This window comes from Ictalurus furcatus, chromosome 15, assembly GCF_023375685.1.
Source record: "Ictalurus furcatus strain D&B chromosome 15, Billie_1.0, whole genome shotgun sequence".
Taxonomy (NCBI): Eukaryota; Metazoa; Chordata; class Actinopteri; order Siluriformes; family Ictaluridae; genus Ictalurus; species Ictalurus furcatus.
The window spans coordinates 13693895-13713406 of NC_071269.1; the positions used below are offsets into that span (position 1 = coordinate 13693895).

The 19512-nt window shown below is 37.1% G+C and overlaps 2 protein-coding genes across 5 annotated transcripts; both read left to right on the forward strand.

The window, feature by feature from the left end:
- Window positions 1–964: 964 nt before the first annotated feature.
- LOC128619658 (F-box only protein 6) lies at window positions 965–13210 on the forward strand. Of its 3 annotated transcripts, none has more exons than XM_053643984.1 (8): window positions 965–1011; window positions 2137–2263; window positions 6081–6330; window positions 8248–8362; window positions 8549–8644; window positions 8755–8890; window positions 10528–10705; window positions 12701–13209. In XM_053643984.1, exons 2-7 carry the CDS (start codon window positions 2237–2239, stop codon window positions 10678–10680), a joined length of 777 nt encoding a protein of 258 aa, XP_053499959.1. In that variant the 5' UTR covers window positions 965–1011; window positions 2137–2236; the 3' UTR covers window positions 10681–10705; window positions 12701–13209. The 3 variants fall into 3 exon arrangements, with proteins under 3 accessions (XP_053499959.1, XP_053499957.1, XP_053499958.1); XM_053643982.1 differs by lacking the exon at window positions 965–1011 and adding an exon at window positions 1575–1978 and having other exon boundaries at window positions 12701–13210; XM_053643983.1 differs by lacking the exons at window positions 965–1011; window positions 12701–13209 and adding an exon at window positions 1575–1978 and having other exon boundaries at window positions 10528–10741.
- A 914-nt stretch (window positions 13211–14124) lies between these two features.
- Window positions 14125–19361, forward strand: zgc:194242 (uncharacterized protein LOC100005854 homolog). Of its 2 annotated transcripts, none has more exons than XM_053642897.1 (3): window positions 14125–14221; window positions 17137–17580; window positions 17741–19361. In XM_053642897.1, the coding sequence occupies exons 2-3, from the start codon at window positions 17145–17147 to the stop codon at window positions 17935–17937; spliced, it is 633 nt and encodes a 210-aa protein (XP_053498872.1). In that variant the 5' UTR covers window positions 14125–14221; window positions 17137–17144; the 3' UTR covers window positions 17938–19361. The 2 variants fall into 2 exon arrangements, with proteins under 2 accessions (XP_053498872.1, XP_053498874.1); XM_053642899.1 differs by having other exon boundaries at window positions 14143–14253.
- Window positions 19362–19512: the final 151 nt, after the last annotated feature.

The following is a 19512-nucleotide window of genomic DNA, read 5'->3' on the forward strand; positions in this document are numbered from 1 at the left end:
ATTCAGATATATACACAATATACACAGAGTGGTTCAAGAACTGACTCCAGCCCAGAACCATGACAGCGGAAAATGTCTAATAGTGTAGCTTTAAATATATTTAAGAGGAGCAGACTTCAAAGACTAAACATTGATGTTTATTGTATTTGTTTACAAGGTGGAACAGGCTAACGGTTGTTTTTTTTTTTTGCATACAGTCTGTAAAATTAACTGAAAATATTAAATTTAGTTTATCAGAAGGTAAATTATTTTGTCATGGCTCACACTATGAGCTCACACTATTAGTTTATCAGAAGGTAAATTAATGTGTCATGGCTCACACTATGTTCCTAAATTCTGTCATAATTGACCAGCTCAAGTTTTCTCATGCCTACTTGTGTGTTATATTGTGGCATGAGAAAACTTAATAAATGTGAAAGTGCAATAAAAATATGTTGTCACTAAAATCAATTAATAATCGTGATAAATAATCAAGATCTCAATATTGATAAAAAAAATAATCGGGATTATAATTTTGGCCATAATCGTGCAGCCCTAGCAGATAGGTAGCTGAGCACACACTGCTTCTCATTCATCACATAGGAAATGATGCATGTATACACTGGTGAATTTTGTATAAGATCGCTCTGTTTCCAGAATGTTTCATTTTGGCAGTAAGAAAACTGTTTTGTTGTCAAAAGTGAAAGGTTGACTGTGCCACCCTTGGTACTATGGAAACACAAGGTAAAACGGAGTATGTATACACTGCTTTGTGGAAAGGTGGAAGTTTTCTGATGTCATTGTGAAAAGGGCCTATTACACACAAAAAACTCCGCGAAATCCTGTACTGACTGCTCTCTGGATGAAAACATACACAGTGTAAGCATTTTTTACAGCAGTAATGAGCTTTTATTTTGAAAACTATGTGGTTCACTGTTGATGTGAATTCCGGTTTTTTCAGTGAGTCAGATCATTTGACTCACCAAAAAGTACCTATGTGGCTGATATAGATGGGACTTCCGGCTTTTTTCCGTGAGTCGGTTTATTGCCATTTTTAATCTTATACCGGAGTGTTCGATATTTTAACCAGTGATTGTTTTTCTTTATCTTCCTATGACTGAAATTGTTCCATGAAATCTTACAATTACCTTAATCTAGCTAATTGTAAAATCAGAAATGCACTACAAATGTGCATACAGTGGCATTCCACATGACTGTTATTGTGTCTGTGCTTCATTAAGAAGGTTCATTTTGATATATACCAATAATCACTTCCTCTATAGCCTGCATGAGTACAAGCAGCAGATCCCGTCATACCGCTTCCTTCACACACTGCTGACAGTCAAACACTCGTGTCACCATTCACACTAAAGAACAGCTCCGACGGTGAAAATAGCTTTCCAGGTTAAATTACACTGCAAGAATACGAGTTCCTACGCCTATTTAAAATAATAATAATAATAATAATAATAATAATAATAAACGTTCACCTAAAACAGGACCATCATACCCCTTTTACTGACTGGGGGGGGGACAGTCACTTAGACCTAAGAGTGTGAATTAGGAATCGGACTCTGACAGTTCCGATTTGTCTGACCAAACCCGGAAGTAAGGCGACTGACTACATAAACATACCATGCGTTCTGTGAAATAAAGTTTGTTTTAAAGTAATATTAGGTTATATTTTAGTTTATAATGAATTTAACTGATAAATATTACAAATTGCTTAGGAACCGGTGGGAAGAGACGGGATTATTTCCCCGTTCTCCCTAATTCTGCAGTAGTCGATAAACGAATGGATAAAGTCTTTGGATTTACTCTATATCATTAAATATAGCATATATACAGTTATTACTGTGGCCGGATATTAGGAAATCCTGGTACTGTATTCTAGAAAATATTCCAGTTATTTACAGTGTGCTACTTGATGCTCTTTGCTAGGACTAGTATAATACACGTGATTTACAGCCATCTACCTGTCAGCGAATTTTTCCCGGAAGTGCGTTTATTTGAAGTACATTTTCTTTTCTGTTTTGATTACTGCAAACGTTTCGTATTTAGTTTACAATTACGGCGTTAAAGAAAATAGAAACCTGAATATTCCGCGAAGGGCTAAAATTAAAAACGAAACCAGTCCTTTTTTGTTTATATTTACAGGCGCAGACGCGGCTGTAAACCAGAAGTTCTGCTAAACTCTGAGACACGAGACTGTAATACACGACGACCAGAGACTTCTCAGCTGGCAGAACAGAGAAAAATGGCTCATTCAGCACGCATGCCATTCGTGAGCTTTTTATTTATTTATTTTTAAACATTGAACTATTACTTTTCTCACTGATTGTGACGAGGTTATGGCAGTCATCAATGATCTAATGCCTCCAGAATGTATTCACCCCTTAGTGATTATATCTCTTTTTGCTGTGTTGCAAGATCAAATTTAAGTTTCTTTGAATGGGTTTCTTTACACAAATAAAAGTAACTAAATTATTTAGATATCCTCAGAATGATAAAAAGTTTAAAACCAAAACACTGCCTAACTGATAAGTATTCACCCCCCAGAGTCAATACACATAATGAATTGTCCTTTTGCAACAATTGCAGCTTTTATTTTTCTCACATGTGTCTCTGAGAGCTTTCCACATAAAGATTTAGCAGTTTTCTCTCCATGCAACACAACGTTTCCTGCCACATATCCCAAATTAGATGGAGAATGTTGGTGGACAGCAATTTTCAGCTCATGGCACAGATTTTCAGTTGGATTTACACAGTGTTGTCACTGACTACGTTTAGATGGACAGCAATAATCTTGACCTTATTCTGAATAAGACAATATTGTGATTGAGGTGTTAACATGAGTTGCTTTTAGAATATTCCTTTCATGTTCAGGTTTTACATGTTATAGAACATAGATCGATTAACAGCACACGTCATTACGTCCCCACGCCACACCGTCCAACGTTCCCTCCAGAATTTCACGTATTGACATACAGTTGGTCTTCGTTATGGTACCGTATACAGTTTTGGGTGTTTCATTTCACAAAAGCTTCAAGTGCAGTTAATTATTTGTCATGCTATATGTGCAAATAGACGACTGCTTGAACCTATGGACTGTGTCCGAAACCACATACTTACCTACTATATAGTAGCCAAAATAGGTGTATTTCACCTACTATATAGCAGATAAGTACGCGGTTTTGGACGCAGCCGTACTCTCTTGTTTGCCGTCAAATAGTTAAGCACTGCAGTGTGTGTGTGTGTGTCCTGTCACAAAATGCAGTGAAAACTCCCATACGATGTTAAGTGTGATTAAGGTGTGTACATGTCTGTAATGCACGTCAATAATGCGACTAAAATAAGAATACTCCACATTTCTTAATTCGATTTGTGTTTACTTCGAGTATGATTAAGTCGGATTAAGGTCATCAATAATCACTGTTTACATTGTAGTTTCTTAATCAGAGTATTGTCTTAATCGGGTTAATGTCGGAATATTGTTGTCCATGTAAACATACCGACTATTCCAACCGCCTTCATTAAAAACAACCAGGCTATATTAAATCTGTTTAATATATGATTATTATGAGTCCTTATTGATCACATATACATTACAGCACAGTGAAATTCTTTTCTTCACATACCCCAGAATGTTAGGAAGTTGTGGTCAGAGCGCAGGGTCAGCCATGATACAGCACCCCTGGAGCAGAGAGGGTTAAGGGCCTTACTCAAGTGCTCAACAGTGGCAGCTTGGCAGTGCTGGGGCTTGAACCCCCGACCTTCCGAACAGTAACCCAGAGCCTTAACCTCTAAGCCACCACTAGATGCGACTGTTGATGATAAACTAAATCGTGTTGATCCTGTTGTACGTTGCATCTGTCAGTTCACTCATGCATTAACTCTCAGATCTTGACCGTTCAATACAGCAAATGGTGACGAATCACAGTATTAAGAAAACATTGCCAATGAGGCATCTATATAGTATATACAGTGTTGTTTGAAAGTTTGTAAACCCTTTAGAATTTTCTATAGATCTGCATAAATATGACCTAAAACATCATCAGATTTTCACACAAGTCCTAAAAGTAGACAAAAAGAACCCAATTAAACAAATGAGACAAAAATATTATACTTACTTTTATCTGCAAAAGTATGTGAACCTCTGTGATTAGCAGTTTAATTTGAAAGTGAAATTAGAGTCAGGTGTTTTCAATCAATGGAATGACAAATAGTTGTGAGTGAGCACCCCGTTTTATTTAAAGAACAAGCATCTATCAAAGTCTGATCGTCACAACACATGATTGTGGAAGTGCACCATAGAACAAACAAAGGAGATTGCTGCCTATCTGATCACATGGATGAGCTAGAAGGTTTGTGGAGATTTGGAAAATGTTTTGTGGATGGATGAGACCAAAATAGAATTTTTGGTTTAAATGAGAAGCGTTATGTTTGCAGAAAGGAAAACACTGCATTCCAGCATAAGAACCTTATCCTATCTGTGAAACATGGTGGTGGTAGTAGTATCATGGTTTGGGCCTGTTTTGCTGCATCTGAGCTGGGACAACTTGCCATCATTGATTGAACAATGAGTTTTGAATTATACCAGAGAATTCTAAAGGAATGTGAACTGAATCCCAAGAGAACGTGGGTCATGCAGCAAGACTTCTTCGTGTTCTGCCAAAAAGACAGAAGACTCGTTTCATTCTTTTTTTGGACTCGCCCTTGCCTCTCATTGGACTTTCCACTCTTTACTGCACTGACTGCATTTTTTTGTTGTTGTTTTTTTTAAAAAAAACTTATGTCGCACTCAGCTCCTAGAGATATTCAGGGATTGTCACTTGGTGTGTGTTTCTGGGGAGAGATAGATTTTAGCAGTCAGCATCCCATACTGTAAACAGTGACAGTGCCAAACTAAGTTGAAGAAATAACATTTAGTTAATTCCTATCACATTTCCACTAAACTCCTGGGCAGTTCAAGGCAAAAAAAAACATTCGGGGCTAGACTAAAATCATTCGGGGCTCAGCCCAAATGATTAGCTCTAGCAACACCCCTGAAGTTACTTGTTTCTTTACGTGTTGTACTGGATAACAGTCTTTTTTGCTGAAGAGCAAGGAGAGTTTCGTGCTATTTAAGAAAGCCAGAGCTGTAACCCTTGAAGAGGACTCCAGAAAAATTAACTGCAGTTAAACCAGCCGCTTTTCTTGAAAGCACGGTTATTGATTTCTGGGTTTGATTGTCGATTGGGGATTTGAAATGGCACATTTATAATAGATTAAAAATAGCCTCCTGCACAATTGTATTGACAGATCTTGTGAGTTTGACGAGAAATTACTTTAAAATTTTACAGCAGAATTAACTATTTTCTATTGTGAGCATAGAGTAGGTCACTGTGAACTGATGTGAGTGGGTTTTAGAATTGAAATGTCAAATGTAATATATTAATATTTTGGTGTCAGAGACTTCCTCTATGAAATGAACCACCTACACCGTACCACAGTTAATTTTTCTGGCATCCTCTTTGAGGGTTACATATCTGACTCCCTTAAATGGCACAAAACTCTCCATGCTTTGAAGCAAAAAGTCTATTATCCAGCACAACACGTGAAGAAACAAGTAACTTCCGAGTTCATAGCAAACTGAAAAAATTAAATGGTAACATGAAACCAGACATTTGACCCATTTTGTAATTTCTTATTTTTAACTTGAACATGAGATTGAAAAACAGAAAACAAAAAAAAATTGGTTTTGTTTTGGATTAGTAAATTAATTTGTAAACAATAAAATAACAAGCCATTTTTCGTTTTCCGATATTTGGTTCTTAATTATAAATGAAAAGAATGAACGACAGATTTCTCTCTCTCCTGTTAAAAACCCTATGTTTTGGCTTACATTGAACTGTTTTAACTTAGAAAGTTTCTCCAGTTTTTTTCAGAAGCTTCCCAGGCAATTCCTTGGTCCTCATGACAGCTGGACGAATCTGATCTGCTATTTTAGCAAATACAGTAAAATGATAAATAAACACTGGGGAGTGAAAACTTTCTGGAGGAACTGTTTGGCTGATCTTAGTTCATCTGAAATGTAATATTAATTTCTTTGTTGACCACAGTGCCCAGATCTTCCTCTTACTATTGTTGAGGAAATTCTTCTAAACCTACCTGGCCAGCAGGTGATTAATGTGTGCCGCCTGGTGTGTAATGACTGGAAGTCGGTTGTGGACAGCACTGCGTATTGGAGAAAGCGATTCCGCAGAGAAGGATTCAAGCCTCTCAGTATCCCCAGTGTCCCAAGAGATTGGCAGACCTCCTATTTTCTATGTAAGAAGCGCCGGAATCTGTTGAAGAACCCCAATGCAAATGGTGAGCAAAAACAACAACAATCAGACAGCTGTTAAACAGATCAGAGGTCACAGTTATATGGTTTGGAAAACATCGGGTTAAATAACAGTACTTATACAGTGTTCAGTTCAAAAGGTTGGGTTGTGGAAAAAATTCTGTATATGAGATGGCATGTTAGTCCCTATAAACCCGCATTATTGTACATTCATTTTGGCATGCATGTAAAATACATTTTCCATTAGTAGAAATCTACCACTCTGGAGAGTTTTGTAATTTTGCTCTCATATAAACATACAGAACTGTGTACAAAAATATACATACAGTGGTGCTTGAAAGTAAACCCTTTCAATTTTTTTTTATATTTCTGCATAAGTATGACCTAAAACATTCAGATTTTTGATCATTTGTTTATTGAGGAAAATGATCCAATATTACATATCAGTGAGTGGGAAAGTATGTGAAACTCTAGGATTAAGAGTTAATTTGAAGGTGAAGTTAGAGTCAGGTGTTTTCAATCAATGGGATGACAATCAGTTGTGAGTGAGTGCTCTGTTTTATTTAAACAACAGGGCTCTATCATAGTCTGCTCTACACAACACATGTCTGTGGAAGTGTATCATGGCAAAAACAAAGGAGTCTCTAAATAGTTTGGACTCCACCAATCCAGTCAGACTGTGTAAAAATGGAGTGATCTTTGTTGGTTGACCACTCCTGGGGAGGGTAACAGTGGTCTTGAATTTCCTAAAATAGCAAGACGTGTAATAGTCCACGAGGTCACAAAGGAACCCAGGGTAACTTCTAAGCAACTAAAGGCCTCTCTCACATTAGCTAATGTTAATGTTCATGAGTACACCATCAGGTGAACATTGAACAACAAGGGTATGCATGACAGGGTTGCATTAACTGTTTAACAAAAATATTATATTAACCATTTAGGAATTACAAGGAGAAAGCAGTGACTTGTAATTCCTAAACAGTTAATGCAATATTTTTGTTTAACTCCTTGAATTAAAGCTGAAATTCTACACTTCAGTCACTTCTTGATTAGCTTATTTCAAATCCATTGTGGTGGTGTACAGAGGCAAAAGTACAAAATTTGTGTCACTGTCCAAGTAATTATGGACCTGAATGTATGTAATTGTTTTTATACGAACAGCTCATTCACTGGGACTTTTATGGCAGAATAAAATAATATGGCAAATAATATAATAATATTTATGTCAAATAATTTAATTCATAATGTAAAATAAATAATCTGATTTTTTTTTTAAACATGTAATTGTTGATATTGTGAGGTTTTCTGTAAAGGAGACATTTACCATTTTTGGAAGGAGTAACAGCTAGAGGTGATGCTGTTCCTGTTTCAAACATAGGAACGTCTTCACAGTAAAAAAAGAGAGGCTGTTAAGGAAATGACTGTTTATAGCCATTATAATGTACGTGATAACAAGAACTAAGTTATTTCACAGATGTTACACATCAACAAATGTAACTATAAATAAATAAAATGTATGATGTGTCCTTAATTATTAAATTAAAAATTGTAGTCGTTGGAAATTTTCTGTGGCAAAATAGTAATAAATCACTACAGGTTATGCTGCTGGAAAATAATCAACTTCGGGTTGGTAACAGGCCATCCCATTGTTGGTTATTAACCCATAATTAAACTTGTCATTGTGTTTTATTCCTTACATAATCAATTGAACTGTCTACTTTATTCATCAGAATACATATATCGGTCCAGATACAAAAGGATTGGTGAACAGAACAGAATCAATCTGCTTTAACACAAAATCATGTGAAATTTGGGATACTTTTTTTTTTTTTTTTTTTCGTGTACTGTCTAGGTACAGAGGAGTGCACATATAGTTTGCAGCATCCTGATGTTAATTGGTCTGTTATGACCACTAGTAATGTCAGAAATGTTCTTTCATCTAGAGAATTTCACTGGCTGGACAATCGTACAAAATGGAGGTGATAAATGGGCTATAGAAAACGTGATGGAACCTCATCCAGATGAAACTGTAACAAAATGCTTTGTTACCTCTTATGGGTAAGATTTTTACTGCATTTATACAACACAATTTCATACTGAATATCCTTGCTGCATGTCTTGCTATACAATAAGTGTATTATTTTATACTAAGGAAACACAGCCTCCTGTGGAGGAGATGTGCAACAATTATGCAATAGAGACCTGCTGTCTATGAGCAATAATAAACTATAATTCATATATCAGGCGATGCATAAAAATCCAACTGATCAACCTAGAGAAAGAAGGTTACAGTCCTTTGTTTATGGATGAAATACAGCCCAACATTGTGATATCAGACTGGTGAGTATTTGTTCAGCTTTCCTCTATTATGTCTCGCTTGAGTAATGTGTAAAACTATTACTGAATGTTCTTCTACTTGTCAAATCCTTCTTTTTTTCTTATTTTCACAGGTATGCTCCACGCTGGGACTGTGGCAGTGTATATGAAATATGTGTCGAGTTACTCAATCGCAGGAAGAAGGCAGTCAAGTTCTTTCAACCTGAGCCAGTGACATTTCCACAATGGAATGATCAGCACTGGGAGCAGGTTATTCCCATATTTTGATCCCATGTAAAACTCCAGGAGTTAGTAACACACCTTGTGTGCTTGGAGTGGGTTGTGAGGAATGCTGTTACTGAACAGTGAACTGTTTTAATTTTGGGTTTCACTTTCTATTTTTACATGCTTCAGATAAGTAAAGAAACACTACATTTTATTGCAATATATTTATATTTATATCAAATGTGAAAGAGAAAATAAGTGAATACTTACATTCTAGGAAGATATGGAGGTCTAATCATACAGTGTACATCGCCACTGATGGCTATGACGAAACATCAGTGTGTCTCGCATAGGCCTGTCACAATAATTACATTATCGACTTATTGTACCATATATGGACATGACCTCGATCATTTTTGCTGACCTCGATAAAGCCCATTGTGTGTACATGCGCATTTGTTTACATAAGAATGAATGTCACCATATCAAGTTTGTCAAGAAGCAACGGATGCAAATGCAGTTTAAAGGGGTCATATGATGCTTTTTAATGTTTTCCTTTTCCTTTATTGTGTAATGTATTTGTTTGTGCATCTATAAGATCTGCAAATTCTGCTCAAGTCGTGATTGCAAAGTTGTTTCTGATTGATCTGCTCGATCATTGCATTTTCAGAATCTGACTCAGGCTCAAACTGATACGGTAAAACCAATGACATTATTAACTGTGTTAATAATTGCTTCTTAATTGTTAATAATTGCCCCCCCCCCCCCCCCCACACACACACACACACTTACACTTGTGGTTTTTGGCCAATCGCAATGCAGTGGGTCAGCTGGCCAATCAGAGCAATCTGGGCTTTTCGGAAGGAGGGGCTTTGGAGAACCCAGAACTCAATCAGAGCGTTTCAGACAGACTGGGAATAGAGGTACTGTACAGTATGTGAAAAATAATGTGTTTTGTGAATATTACAGCATGTCAACTTATTCTATTACACCCAATAAATAAAATAATGAACTTTTAAAATCATCATATGACCCCTTTTAAGAGTTTTATTTGAGAGGCAGGCAGACAAATCCAAATTGTGAATAAAATCAGTAAATAGAACACAGGCACAAGTCAGGTGATCAGCGAACAGCAAAAGCAGGGATAAACCAAAATACATAAACGAGAAAACAGAACTAGATCAATAACTTGGAGAATGACACCATGAAAAGTCAGGTTACAAAACAATGAACTGCATGCAGGTCTTTGTGCGAGGGGGAGATTCCTGACAACCATCACAAAACATAAAACAGTTGTTGATCATCCAGGTAACAACGCAGTGTTAAGAATCAAGTGTATGTAAACTTTTGAACTGGTTAATTTGTGTAAATTCAGTTATTATTGTGTCTTATGGACTATATGTAAGCATCTGTTATGTGAAAAAACTTATTCAGGGCGGTACTAAATACAAAATACTAAAAACAAAATGCATTTTTTTATGATCCCTTTTTTTTATTATTAATAATATTTTTCAGATTCTGCAAGGTGTATGTAAACTTATGACATCAACTGTACATGGGGATACTTTAGGTGTACTATTATTTCCCTACTGGACATTTTCAGTAGTTGGAGGTTTTTTGCTATTGTCTTCACTGACATGTAAACTGTTGTCTGATTATCACTTTCTATGATTTTATTTTAGATCACTCATACGTTTAAGGACTATGGACCTGGTGTTCGATTTATCCGTTTTAAACATGGAGGGCAGGACACGCAGTTCTGGGCTGGACATTATGGAATACGGGTTACAAACAGTAGTGTGGAAATTGTCCCATCAGCTGAAGGATATTGCTAAAATAGTTATTATAGTACACATGCAGGTAATTTAAGGAAATATTTTTGTGTCTTATGTAAAAAAAAAAAAAATGATATATATATATATATATATATATATATATATATATATATATATATATATATATATATATACACACACACACACACACAGTGATCAGCCATAACATTGAAAACACTGACATGTATTGGAAGCAGGAAAAATGTGTAAGCATAACGATCTGAGCGACTTTGATAAGGGCCAAATTGTGATGGCTAGACGACTGGTCAGAGCATCTCTAAAACAGCAGGTCTTGTTGGGTGTTCCCGGTATGCAGTGGTTAGTGACTACCAAAAGTGGTCCAAAAAAGGACAACTGGTGAACCGGTGATAGGGTCATGGGCTCCCAAGGCTCATTGATGCACATGGGGAGCAAAGGCTAACCCATCTGGTCTGATCCCACAAAAGAGCTGCTGAAAAAGTTAATGCTGGTTATCTGGTTATGACAGAAAGGTGTCGGAACACACAGTGTATCGCAGCTTGGTGCATAGCCACAGACCTGTCAGAGTGCCCGTTCTGACCCTTGTCCACTGCCAAAAGTGCCTACAATGGGAACGTGAGCATCAGAACAGAACTGGAGCAATGGAAGAAGGTGGCCTGGTCTGATGAATCACATTTTCTTTTACATCACGTGGACGGCCGGGTGTGTGTGTGTTGCTTACCTGGGGAAGAGATGGCACCAGGATGCACTATGTGAAGAAGGCAAGCCGGCAGAGGCAGCTGTTACTTTGACATATATCACTAACCACGACATTGTTGCAGACCAAGTACACCCCTTCATGGCAACTGTATTCCCTCTGGCAATAGTGGCGTCTTTCAGCAGGATAACGTGCCCTGCCACTGCAAAATTGTTCAGGAATGGTTTGAGGAACAAGACCAAGAGTTCAAAGTGATGACTTGGCCTCCAAATTCCCCAGATCTCAATCCAATCGAGCATCTGTGGTATGTGTTGGACAAACAAGTCCGATCCATATTGGCCCCACGTCGCAACTTACAGGACTTAAAAGCTCTGCTGCTCTATGTCTTGGTGCCAGATACCACAGCACACCTTCAGAGGTCTTGTGGAGTCCGTGCCTCCATGGGTCAGAGATGTTTTACTGGCACAAGGAGGACCTACACAATATTAGGCAGGTGGTTTTAATGTTATGGCTCAGCTGTGTAATTATAACATCCTAACTATACATTTTATTCTAAATGATACCGATTACTGTTATCTTGTATACTAACATGTTTAAAGTATGTGTGGATACACATCTGTCTGCATTTGTGCTGTTGTATTATTTAATACCCCATTTACTACCTTACAATTTAGTTTTATTGTTGTGTCCTTGTATTCGTAATCTCAGGTCTTAATTAATGTTCACCAAATTTTGATATATGCATCATATTAAAATATTAAAATATCATACTTAAACTAACTCTTATGGGCATTTTTGTTCATTTCTAAGGGCACTTAGCACCGTAACAAACCTTATCTAAAGGCACCCCGCATATTTTTGACATTATCAAGCAGAGAAAAGATTTATTATGAAATAAAAGCCCTAGGTTATTACATTTGAAAGAAACCTGTTTCATTTTGTTTAACCATATTATTTTCTAATTTCTGATCAAGTTAAGTCATGTAATACAAGGCACCTTTAAAGCATATTATGCTTTAAAGATGTAGCTAAGTCCACTCACAGACATTACATCACACTTGGTGAACTTAACATGCCATATTACCATACATATCCGCAGATGCAGACTTAGTGATTTGACGGCCCTAGGCAAAATATAGGACTGGGGCCCTATTCAATTGCACACATTTACCTCAACTATTCTTGAGCTTCCTTTCTCTGTTGTGATGCTTGCTTCGCAGTGGTGTCTGGTTGCTGCTGAAATAACAGCTATATGAATCATTTCAGTGTTTTAACATCGATATTTAAATTTGACGTTATATAGCATTAATAATTAAAATATATATATATAATTTGCATTTTTAGGGGGGCCCTTGGCTTCTGGAGGACCAAAGCAGTTGCCTATTTTTGCCTAGTGCTAAGTCTGCCCCTAAGCATCTGACCCCTCAGCTGAAGCAGCATTTGATTAGAAATGTAATTAGCCTATAGTCATGTTGGATCATGGAAAGAAACTGGAGAATCCAGAGGAAACCCACACAGAAAATGTGATGCTCCATACAAACATTAACCCAAGCTCAGGATCGAACGGCAGACCCTGGAGTTGTGAAGGAGCACTACGTATTCAATAAAACTTTCAAGGTTTTTCTTTTAGTTTTTTTTTTTTAATTATTATTTCAGCTCAAATAAACAATCTCCAGTTTCATTTCTACTGAACATTTCTACTAAACATTTCTAATGAACATTTCTGCTGAACATTTCTACTAAAAATTTCTACTGAACATTTCTGCTGAACATTTCTTTTTTTTCCCCCAAATATTTTATTGAGAAGAAAAACAAACGACTAACACACAGCAACAATCATTCACAGTTTTTTTTCTTTTTATACTAACAAAGGAAAACAAAATTAAAAAGTACAAACACAGAAAACAATCCTTTGTTTTATGGAGACGTCGGGTGCGTGTGTGTTTGGGGGATTGTTGGGGGGAGGGGGAGGTCATGAATTACATGAATATGAATCACATGCAAATGAATCACATGAATATGAATCACATGTAAATGAATCACATGAAAATTAATCACATGAAAATTAAAAAATAAATATATATAAAACACGCTGTACGAGAGAAACCAAAAAAAAAGAAAGAAAGAAATGTAATTAGCAATGCCCAGGGACAGTGCACATAACTAACAACAATAATCACACTCAGATTCAAACATAATTAAATATGCGCATACACTCCTATAATAGCACTACTAATAATAAAAGTAGTAATGGTGATCGTATTTACGAGCTGAACGTACGTGAACGCCACCACAAAGTCGTAATTACGAGTGGGGAAACTCAGGGATTTTCTTTGAGCCCTGAGATTCCGAGTTGGGGGCGTGTCAGTAAGAAAACATGGTGGAGTCAATGGATACAGCGTGCAGTTGACGGTAAAATTTTGTGAAAGCTAATTACCTTCGCAAAATATGATATCATTGTACAGTTACGATATAATATGTAACAGTAAAGTTTACAGTGGCTTCATAATTTGATTTAAAACAAAAATGGGTAAAACACACCTGATGTGCATTCTTCGTTCTTCTTTTATAGAAGTATCGTTTTAAAAACTTGCTGTATTTTTTTTTTAGTTAATTAAAAAGGTACACCGCCATCTTGTGCCCACCAAAGTGATTTGAACGCACCTGGTGTCGTAATTACGACTTCCCAACTCGTAAATACGAACTTCCCAAGAGGAGTTGAACGCACAATAAGCTACCTACAAGGCCCGCCCACTTAGTGACGCAAACGGTGTAACTTCCGCAAAGCTCTGTATGCGCAATTCAACGCGTGGTTTTCTTAGCAGTGATAGAGAATGGGATTGTGACGTCTGAAGAGAAAAAAAAGTGAGTGCTAGTGTGCACTTTTGGTGTGTGTGGTATGTTGTTTATTGTTGAAAGCAAATCAAAATGATGTCAACCTTGTCTATGTCCAGGCCTTTGTGCTGCTTTATTGAAGTCAAACGGTCCGCTCCAAAATGTCGAGTGCGCGAATATCACGTACTGTGCGGTAACAATAGTACGAACTGCATTACAAAGTCCGAAACAATTTTGTACTGAAGTCCTGAGATTTACTAATTGAAATCAGCGCATTGTACTCTGTTATTATATATGTGTATACACATCTGGGGAAAATCTTTGTAATGACGCAAATTGTAAATGTATTCCTCGAGTGTGGAGAAGTGTCAGGAGATGTGGGTATACAGTTGACATAGGGTTCACCTTTATTCTATGCATATCAGCGAAGAACACAAACTTCCATGCAATGTTCAGATAAATTAATATGACTGAAAATTACAGGGAAGGGCAAAAAGGGGGATAGTGTCAACATACGAGGTCAGAATAATGAATTAGTTAGTATCTAATATTAAATAGTACTACTACTGAAAGTTGAACTTGCACGTCTCCCATTTCTGTTTGAATTTATTCTACTCCAGCTGTACGTTTTCTCACGTGTTTTACTCATTCAGTTCAAATACTTGAATATATATTTGAATATATGATATACACTATGGCCAAAAATATGGACACCAGGCCATAGCAGCTATATGAGCATGTCCAAATCCATGGGCGTTAATATGGTGTTGGCGCCCCCTTTGTGGCTATAAACAGCCTCCAGTCTTCTGGGAAGGCTTTCTACAAGATTTGTGGACTTTGTGTTCTACACTGACTGTGTCTGTGGGAATTTGCGTCCATTCAGTCAAAAGAGTATTTTGTGATTTTTTTTTTTTGTGAACAATAAAGAAGTTAAACAATAAAGACATTAGCTGCGTTTACATGGACAACAATAATCCACTCTTAATCCAATTAAGACCATACTTTGATTAAGAAACTACCATGTAAACAGCAATTTTTACTTACCTTAATCTAATTAAGGTCATACTCGAATTAAGCTCTAATCGAATTAAGACAGGTGGAGTACTCCTGTTTTAGTCACATTACAGACATGTAAACACCTTAATCACATTATGAACGTCGTGTGAGAGTTTTCACCGCATTTTGCGACAGGACACGATCACACCCGGCAGTTTTACGTTTTACGGCGAACAAGAGAGTTTGGCTGCGTCCCAAACTGCAAACTTTCCTACTATAGGCCTGTAGTGGGGAAAAATATTATGTTCTATAACATGTATACAATGCACAGCAGTAATCTAATTATTGACCTTACTCTGATTAAGATAATAATGTGATTACGGTGTTTACATGAGTCACTTTTAGAATACTCCTGTCATGCACCCGTTTTAAACGTTATAGAACATAATTAGATTAACAGCCCACGTCATTACGTCACCGCGGTCCGACGTCCCTCCAGAATTTCACAGCCTTCTTTGCCCATATTTACTAAGTGTGCCAATATTAGTGGAGGGCACTGTATGTGTGTGTGTGTGTGTATGTGTATATATGTGTGTGTGTATGTGTATATATGTGTGTGTGTGTATATATATATATATATATATATATATATATATATATATATATATATATATATATATATACACACACACACACACACACAGGCATTTAGTGTACGTCTGCTCAACCGTTTGAAAACAAGCCAAATTTGTCTACCATGTCAACTTATTCCAATTTATTAATCCCCCTTAAGTGTCATATTTTGTCCGTGAATGGTGACAACTGTGTTTGGTCTTTTAAGTTACTTACATTTGCTTGCATTTCTGTCTTCACATCTGAAAAAGAATCCTTTAAGTAACTGCAGTGTAATTCAGTAAAAATGCAGCATAGTACACCAGGTTTCCAGAAAACTGTGACGTTGCAGATAAAGGTCCATCAGCTGTGCAAGCAGAGTGCCTCTGATATTTGATCATCCACTATTCTGAGGGTCAGAGTTTACATAAACAGTGGTGTATCTCAGTTACGTGCGATTCTGATCCGAATTGTAGCCAATTTATTTTTGCACCATCTAGGCTTGAGTGAGGATCAGTATTAAGTTCAGTGGTACTATCTGACAGTTTGATGTACCCACAATATGTCACTCTGAAATGTATGTTTTGATCGTTGTATGTAATGAAATTCAAGCCCAATGTTACACACATAAATATGACACATTTAATTAATTAGTAGTTAATTAATTAATCATCCCTAGTAATTAAGTCCACAAAAAGTGTTTTTCCACAGAGGAGATTGATTTTCATCACATTTGAGACATTTCAATGGCTGAATTTTCAATAATTTATTAATTCATCTCCTGTAACCGCTATATCTTGGTCACAGTGAATCCAGAGTCAGGAACACTAGGCACCAGGCAGGAATGCACCCTGGCTTGAATGCCAGGACACCATGCACACACACATATACACACCTAGGGGCAATTTACAGTAGCCATGTTTTTGGGAGGTGGGAGGAAACTGGAGAAATCAGAGGAAACCCATTCAGAGACAGAGATGCACAGAAATTCCACATGCACAGAAATTCCACACAGACAGTAATCTGAGCTCAGGATCAAATCAGGGACAATTAACACTCAGAATAAAAAGAAAACATACAAATAAATATCTTATAGTATTAATAACATGTAGAATTAAAGAAATGACATTTTACAGAGTGTGGAACTGATTTGCTTAATCAGTTTTTGTTTGATCAAGGGAGGCATCAAATTTAGTTTGTTAAACAAAATCACCTAGAAAATCTGACTGAATTAAATCCCCTCAGTTTATTACAAACTTATCTATTGATAGTTTATAAATAAGCTATCAGGAAATTCTGCAGCTTGAGCATTAAAACTACATTCTTTGACTATACAGTTCACAGAATGCTATCCAGAAAACTGGGCCAAGAGTTGGGGCGACCAACTCAATCCCTCTCCGGGTGGCTGATTAGCAAGTTCCTGAAGAAGCATAACCAGATCCTAGAGGAGAATGCAGTGAAGCTGTGTGAGATCCAGCCTGATGATACAGTGTTGGAGCTGGGACATGGTCCAGGCCTGGGTTTACAGGTAGCTGTCCAGCTCCTCACAGGGCCTGGAGGAAAGCTGCTTGGGGTGGATTACTCCAAGTACATGCATCGCATGGCCTCAGAGAGGATGCAGGAGCACATAGCCAGTGGGAAAGTGACTCTGCACTGCTGTGATGTAGCAGCAATGCCATTAGAAGACAGCAGTGTGGATAAAGTGTTCCACTGCAATTGCTACTACTTCTGGCCTGACCTGAAGGCAGTAACCTCGGAGATACACCGAGCGATGAAACCAGGTTATTAACGATGCACTGGAATAAAGATCAAGTCTTTCATTTGCATTCTTGTGACGTTCCTGAGAAGTTGTGTAATGTGTTCTAGACAAGCTCTAAATTTTAGCTGGTGTTTTTGCCATGTTATTGTGAAATAACATTTCTCAGTGTTTAACTCCATCAGGTGCACTCATGGTGACGACCCTCAGACTGGATCGTGTTGTTACACTTGCATCTAAGAAAGTGTTTCCTGGAGAGAACTGGCGACCTGAAGCCTACATAGAGGCGCTGCAGTCCTGTGGTTTTGCAGATATTCGAATGGAGAACAGAACAGAGAAGCTCATCCCATTTCAAGCAATTTATGCCACTGCTGCAAAGTAAAGCAGGAACAGATCTAGCTGTCTGTCTGTGCCTGTCACTTACACTTTCTCCCCTCCCCTCATCCATATGTATATAGACAATTCTAAAGGGTTCACAAATTTTCAAGCATCAGTGTGTGTTTGTGGTAATTTACTGTTTTCTGTATTCAAGTTCTTATTTTATTTCTTGTACCATTTTATTCAATGTTCAGCATTTTAGTCAACGCAGATAGTTTTAAAGGTGCTCTCTAAATAAATCTTATTATTAGATAGTGTCACGTTGGATGATGCACAAATATTTAAAAACAAAGCTCCTACTTGGAGCTCCTACAAATGTTGTTAGCCCTATATTATATAATGTTTCATGGAAGCGGCTTAATATTTTCCTGATGGTACAGCTAAAATATGTGGAACACCAATATAGAAACTTCATAGTTTAATGAAGCCTGTTATGTTTACCCTTTTTATTTAGTGGGCTAGTTCAGATTAATGCTAAAGTGATGAGTTTACATCAGTGATCACCAGCCCTGTTCCTGAAGAGCTACCTTCTAGAAGACTTTAACTCTAACCATAATCATGCCCACCTGACCATCTAATTATTGCCTTAAAACAGGTGTGTTAGATTTTGGTTGGAGAGGAAATCTGCGGGAAGATAGATCTTAAGGAAGAGGGTTCAGATTAGAAGGAATTCAGATTTGATTTCTCAGCAGATCATTGAGTTAGCAGAAAAACAGTAGGTAGTTTGCTCTGGAATTGATGTACTTCAAGAAATTCTGACCTCATTATGCCTGTTGGAACTCCCAGAATCTCTGGTTTAATAATACATTTTAAACTCCCATAACCACTGACTTTGCAATGCTCATAAACCCCTAGAATCTCTGACATCTTAATGCCTATTACAATCCCATAATCTCAGATTTCATACGGGCTGTTGACCTCCCAGATTCTCTGATGTAACAAGGGTAAACACACTTAGAGTCTCTGACTTCACAGTGCCTACTGAATTCCCAAATTGTTTGACTTTACACTACTGATAAACTTGTGCACAGGTCTCCCAGTATCTTTAACATAACAATGCTGATAAACAACTAGAATCTCTGAATTCTAAATGCCTGTTGAACTCCCACATTTCTCTGACTTCACAATACTCATAAACACCAAAAATCTCTGACTTCACAATATGTATTTAACCTCCAGTATCTCTGACTTCATAATGCCTGTTCAACTCCCACATTCTATGACTTCACAAAGTTTCTGCTATATCTGAATCTGTTTATATTTTCTCTCTTGAAACAAATGGGGGACGCAGTTTGTCACATTTCCAAGAAATCGGAAAGCGCAAACAACTCTGTCCTGAAGACTCAAGTCTTGCAAAAGTTCCATAACATTAAACATTTAAAAAGTGTGATGTGTTGTTCATTAATAAATAAAAATTTGTAATTGTTGGCAAAAGCGCTGTGGTATAAAATGAATACTACCTCATACAATTTCAAAATACTAGTAATAATAGTTTTACAGTGTATTTCTTTTTTTGTTTATCTAACCCATGTGTTATTATTATTATCCATCCATCCATCCATCCATCTTCTATACCACT

What these genes read in the sequence shown, in the direction of transcription:
- LOC128619658 (XM_053643984.1), top strand. Translation starts at nt 2,237, where the DNA reads ATGGCTCATTCAGCACGCATGCCATTC. An exon ending in ATTCAGCACGCATGCCATTC is followed by an intron (nt 2,264 to 6,080) that starts GTGAGCTTTTTA and finishes TGTTGACCACAG; the next exon opens with TGCCCAGATCTTCCTCTTAC. An exon ending in ATGATCAGCACTGGGAGCAG is followed by an intron (nt 8,891 to 10,527) that starts GTTATTCCCATA and finishes ATTTTATTTTAG; the next exon opens with ATCACTCATACGTTTAAGGA.
- zgc:194242 (XM_053642897.1), top strand. Translation starts at nt 17,145, where the DNA reads ATGCTATCCAGAAAACTGGGCCAAGAGTTGGGGCGACCAACTCAATCC. An exon ending in ACACCGAGCGATGAAACCAG is followed by an intron (nt 17,581 to 17,740) that starts GTTATTAACGAT and finishes TAACTCCATCAG; the next exon opens with GTGCACTCATGGTGACGACC.